At 58.6% G+C, this 6,000-nt stretch overlaps 1 protein-coding gene across 1 annotated transcript in view; it reads left to right on the forward strand.

Annotated features, from left to right (window-relative positions):
* Positions 1-4,243, forward strand: part of MYO15A (myosin XVA) — a gene marked incomplete at both ends in the record, with an annotated part of 50,682 nt that extends 46,439 nt beyond the window's left edge. Inside the window, 2 exons of the mRNA XM_079725547.1 lie at positions 489-629; positions 4,142-4,243. Of these exons, the coding sequence (XP_079581673.1) occupies positions 489-629; positions 4,142-4,243 (243 nt within the window). The remainder of the gene's footprint in view (positions 1-488; positions 630-4,141) is intronic.
* Positions 4,244-6,000: the final 1,757 nt, after the last annotated feature.

Raw genomic sequence — 6,000 nt, forward strand, 5'->3', positions numbered from 1 at the left:
AGGGCCCTCAGAGGATGCCCCCCATCGTGCAGGTCGGGGAGCTGGGTTGTCTGTCCGCTGTGTCCTGTTGTTTGTGATGGGGTGCTGACTCTCATCACTCTGGCTTCCCCTGTGTGGGGAAGCTCTGCTTTTGCTCCTGGGGCTGGAAAGAAAGCTCCAGATCTAGAGGGGCGGGTGTGAAGAAGCAGCCTTGATGTGAAGGTCAGGGCACCACTGGCATTTCCTGCATCCCTAGATCTCAAGCATTCAGAGCAGTGCCTGGCATGCCGCACGTGCGTGCATCAGTATTTGTTGAAATAATTTCACGTGAGAAACTGAGGTCCAGAGAGGTAAAGTAGCTTGCTCCGGGTCACACAGCAAGTCACTGGGGAACTAATACTCGAACTGAGCTGAGCTGTCACGCCACCTGCGGATCTGACCTCCAGGGGTGGGGTAAGGCTGGGTGAGACTGTCGCACCCCCAAGCCTGTCTGCCCCCATTTCCCCCAGGAGCTGATGGTGAAGTTCTCCCTGAAGGAGATCCAGTCGACGAGGACCCAGCGGCCCACGGCCAGCTCCAGCTACCCATACGTCGAGATCGCACTGGGGGATGTGGCGGCCCAGCGCACCATGCAGCTGCAGCTGGAGCAGGTGGGCCCCGCCTGGCAGCCGGGCTTGTCACCTGGCCCCCCACTCCCTCATTCCGCTCGCCAGGCTTTTCTCTGGGTCTGGCTCCAAGATGGGTCAGGTCCTGGCCGTGTCCCAGGGAGCATCCAGCCCAGTGCAGGGGACAGAGCTAACCCAACACCTCACAGAACTGTGGGTCATGAGGGTGGTCTACCAGAGAAGCATCTTGATGGTGGGGTCATGGGAAAGGGCAGCCCCAGGTCGTTTGCAGAATAGTGAGGAGTTTGATGGGGAATTGGGGAGATAGCCAGGGAAGGGCAGGTCTTAAGGGTCCTTGAATATAAAGCTAAGAATCTGGGGCTTCCTCCTGAGGGCACTTGGGAGCCATAGAAGGTTGGTGGGAGGGCAGGACCCAGGCAGTTTGAGGACGTTCACCTGGGCTGAGGCTCGGAGGATGGATTGTTGAGGTTGAGGGGTGGAGAGTGGGGTTCCCATGTGACAGGGAGGCCAAGGCCCAGCTGCCCTGGACCTTCTGCTATTTGCAGCAACTGTGGCTGCTCCTTAAAAGCTGTGGCTGAAAAAAAAAAAAAAAAAAAAAAAAAAAAAAGCTGTGGCTGGGGCTTCCCTGGTGGCGCAGTGGTTGAGAGTCCGCCGGCTGATGCAGGGGACACAGGTTCGTGCCCCAGTCCGGGAGGATCCCACATGCTGCGGAGCGGCTGGGCCCGTGAGCCATGGCCGCTGAGCCTGCGTGTCCGGAGCCTGTGCTCTGCAACGGGAGAGGCCACAACAGAGAGAGGCCTGCGTACTGCAAAAAAAAAAAAAAAAAAGCTGTGGCTGACCTCTAGGTCAGTCAAGTCCAAGTCTCGCAGTGCCCGGGGATGGGGCAGGACCAGAGTTCTCAGCCCACTGAAGAGAGGGGACCGAGGTCCAGAGAAGGGGCAGAATCGGGGCTGGGCCCACACGTCTGGGGCCACCGCACCCACTCAAGATGTGGGCCCAGGACCACTTCTCACGGCACGGCCTGCCTTGGTGGGGCTGCTATCCCAGGGCACGAGACGGGTTCCCACTGCCCCAGCCCTGCCTCTAAGGGAGGAGCCCCCCGCCCCGGGCTCCTGGGGAGCCTTTGACTGGGGATCAGTGTGCTTCCCACTGCTCCCCAGTCCTGCTCCTGCTGAGGTCACCCCCACCCTGGCCTTATCTGGGGCTCAGCCTGCTTCCCAGAACCCCCAGTCTGAGCTCCCACCACAGCAAACCCACCTCCTCAGACCTGCCCGTCCGTTGCTCCTTGGGCCCCTTTTCTGGAGAGCCCTCTGCTGGACGACCTCTAACTGGTGCTGAGTCCGGTCCCCCCGCCCCACCCCCGGCACCCCTCTGACCCTGAGGCTTCCAAAGCCAGCTCTGCTGAGACAGCCCCTTATTTCTCTCTCCTGCCCTGACCCCCTCAGCATTGCCCTTGGAGACCAACAGGCTTCTGCCCTCACCTCTCACCCTTGCAGGCCCTTGGGCCCCCAACCCAGCAGCCCTTCCCGTCCCCACCCCCTCCTCTGATTACCTCCGTGGCCTCCGCTCTCATCCCTCCTCTCTGCTTACCTGCCCCCCTCCCCGCCCCAGACCCCCTGCACTCACTGTCCTGTCTACCTGGGACGCGCTTCCCTGCATCACAGGGCTCCCTCCCTCCCATTGTTCCGGTTTCAGCACAAACATCACCTCCTTCTAGAAGCCTACCCTGACCCTCCTCCCCGATAGTTCACTCTGTCCGCCTCAGTAGCCCTCATATGGCTTGGAAATCACTTAGTTATTTGTTCCCAGATTGTTTGTCTCCCCTCTAGAATGTCAGCCCCGAGAGGGCGGGGCAGGGCAGGGCTGTGTCCAGCTTGTCCCCACGGTGTCCCTAGCACAGCCCGGCTGTAGCGGCTGCTCAGGAAGTGAGTGGGTGGAGGAGGAGGCCTCTCCGGCTTCTCCACTTGCTCCCAGCACCCTCCCCACCCGCGACCTCTTTGTGTTGCCACCTCTGCTCTGCCTCTGTCATGCATGTATAGAGGACACGTTTATTAATTAATCATTCATTCTTTCAATGTATAACCAGTGAGCATCTCTATGCAGCAGGTTCTGCACTTAGCTGCAGAGATACTGAGGAGACCCTCCAGCCCTGGCCCCCACAGAGCCCCAGGTCTCAGGGGTGTGACAGACATCAAAGACTCTCTAATAAACCGTGATCAGTGCGGGGAGGGTGTACCCGTGCTATCCAGGAGGTAATCAGCGAAGGCTTCCAGGAGCAGGTGATGTCTGAGTGCAGCAGTGATCCCGCCTACCTCTGACAGGCTGTGTGAGGGCATCTGGAAGCAACCCAGCTTCTTTTTTTTTTTTTTTTTTTTTTTTTTTTTTTTTTTTTTTGCGGTATGTGGGCCTCTCACTGTTGTGGCCTCTCCCGTTGCGGAGCACAGGCTCCGGACACGCAGGCTCAATGGCCATGGCTCATGGGCCAAGCCGCTCCGCGGCATGTGGGATCCTCCCAGACCGGGGCACGAACCCGTGTCCCCTGCATCGGCAGGCGGACTCTCAACCACTGCGCCACCAAGGAAGCCCAACCCAGCTTCTTATTGAGCCCCAGTTTCCACACCTGCCAAGTGGGGCAGCATTCCCAGTGAGGCCTGGAGTGCTGCAGCATGTAGGTGGGAGGATGGTGGGGAGGAGCCCGCTCTGATCTCATTAGCTGAGGTGGGGGGGCCCCAGGGTGTGGCCTTGGGTTCAAGTCCCACCATCCCCAGCTGTGAGGTCTGGGGCAAGTGGCTTCAGGGCTCTGGCCTCAGTTTCCTCACCTGTGGAATGGGCTCTAAGAATGTCTGACTCATAGGGACACTGCAGGGACTGGGAGGGGTGGGACATGGGTGGCTCTTGGGACAGTGCCTGGCCCTCAGTCGCCACCCAGTAAGTGCTGTCCTCCTTATTTTTACCCTCCTTATTTCCCAGCCCCCAGGAAGCGCCTGGGGAGATTCCGGCACTGGCTGTGGTCTGAGAGACCAATTTTCCACAGTCCCCGCTGCCTGTCCCGCCCCCAGCAGGTGGGAGGGAGCCCTGAGGCTGGGTCACAGCTCATTCTAGGCTGCGGGCGCCAGGTGGTAACCATGGCAGCACTTGGTTAGAAACCATTTATTGACGGGGCTAATAGGTTTCAAGTCTAGAGGATTCACATGTAGTAAAATCTCATAACATCCTCCCCACGGCTCTGTGAGGCAGGCCCTGGTAAACGGAGCCCCCAGGGTTGAGACCACTGAGGCTCAGAGAGGTGCAGTAACTGGCTCCAGGTCACACAGGCCACATGCAGCAGAGCTGGCAGATGCGCTGGTCTCCTCCAGGCTCACCCCTTCCCACCTGCAGCCTGGCGTTCCTCCTCCTAGCTGCTCATGCTCCTCCCAGGGCCCTGGGGAGGTGGGGACGAGGGTGAGGCTGGCCTCCATCTTTCTCCCCTCTCCTGGCCACGTCTCACCCCAGGTGAGAGCTGGGAAGTGTTGGGCCTCTCACCGTCTCTCCTGCAGGGCCTGGAGCTGTGTCGCGTGGTGGCCGTGCACGTGGAGAACCTGCTCAGTGCCCGTGAGAAGCGGCTCACACTGCCCCCCAGCGAGATCACGCTGCTCTGACCCAGCCCCCAGCCCCCAGCTGCCCTGTGCCAGGAGGCTTGCTGTGTGGTCCCAGGGGAGTTACTGGGCCAGAACCTTAGGGGAGACCAAGAGGCAGTAGGTGTCGTGGCGCAAGCCCCCAGGAACCTGAGAAGACTGATCCAGAGTTGGAATGGAGTTGCAGTGTGCAAACTTGGGTCCCATGGCAGGAGGGACTTCCAAAGACTGACCAGTGGGGCCTCCTGCCACCTACCACTGTGGCCCTGCCCCGACTCTCCCTGCGGCAGGAAAGCCCCACACCAGTAGCCTAGACAAACTGAACCTGCCTTTGCTTTCCTTGGGGTCTGATGTTCAAATCTGCTCCATCTCCCTGTCCTGGTCCCTCACATGTCCCCCCCCTCAGGTGCCCCTGCACTGCTACTGAGCTTGGATTCCTGGCTCTTGGTCATTTCTGTGCAAATAAAAGGTATGCCTGGCAGCCTGTTCTCCATATGGTTGTTGAGTGACTAGAAAATGAGCCTGAGGGAGGAGCCAGGAGGTGGAGGCCCAGGTTCCCCTGAACAGAGCTTCCAGCAGAGATATCTGTCCTTACCTCTCCCTGCGGGCCCCTGCCCCTTTACCCTGCACTCCTTGGGTAGCCCTAACCCCAGGACCCCATCACTGGATGGGCCACACAATATTTGAGAATGGTATAGTAGAGGGAGAGAAATGTTTCATGTCAGCGGCTGGGGAGGGAGAAGGCTGGGAAAGGGCTTCCCAGGGAATGGGATGTTTGGGTTGGGTTTTGAACCATGAGTAGGAGTTTGCTATAGGAATAGATGGAGGGAAGGGGAATGAACATTCTAAACAGAGAAAACAGTGTTCCCTACTCTTTTCCCCCAAAGCTTAACGTTAGGACAATGCCTAACGCAGAGTAGGTGCTTAAAAAATACTTGTCACATGAATGAAAGAATAAATGAATGAATGTTGATTGGAAGTGCTAGTGCTTTGGGGAACTTGTGCGGGAGGGGAGGCTTGGAGGAGGAGGGCTGGATAGGTGTGTGGGGGCATAATTGGCTGGAGCCACGGTGTCAGAGGAGGGGTTTATTTACTTATTCAGTACCTATTAAGCACCTACTGTGTACTAGGCAAATGCCAGGCACCGGGAGTTGCTCCCAGTTAGAAGAGGCTCTGCCCAGGTGAGAGGACTTTTGGGTTGCAGAATGCAAGTGGGCCATGTGAGTGAGGCCCCAGCTGAAGCACCTGGAACTGGGAGGAATCTCCCGGCCCAACCCTGGCCACGATGCAGACTCCTGAGCTGGATGGTGTCTGAGGTCTGAGTTTTGGGAGGTTTGCTACACAGCATTGGGTAACTGAACAGCAGGACTTCAGGATTTCAGGACCTGGGCCTTAAGGCACAGGCTCATGTTTTAACAGCTGTTCTGGTGCCTCAGTGGTGGCACCAGCAGGTCGAGCCCTCGTCAGAGGTAACAATCCCCAGGAGGCAGAATGGGAAGACTCGGGTAGCAGGAGAATCAGACCTTGCTGTGGCCCCCAGACCCAGAAAGACAGGAACTCCAGGTGGACGTGGGGAGAGCCAGAGCAGAGGGAACCAAGCCCCAGGGTGCGCAGCCTGGCATGGGGTAACACAGGAGACACATCTGGGAGGCATGGTAGCCTGAGACAGTCACGTCCTGTCTTCGTGGGGAAACAGGCCCAGAGGTGAAGCAAGTAACCACTAACTGGCCTGGCCGAGTCAAAGGCAGGCAGGCTGGCTCCAGAGTCGAGCTGCCTCCCCC

This window comes from Hyperoodon ampullatus (assembly GCF_949752795.1).
Source record: "Hyperoodon ampullatus genome assembly, chromosome: 19".
NCBI lineage: Eukaryota > Metazoa > Chordata > Mammalia > Artiodactyla > Ziphiidae > Hyperoodon > Hyperoodon ampullatus.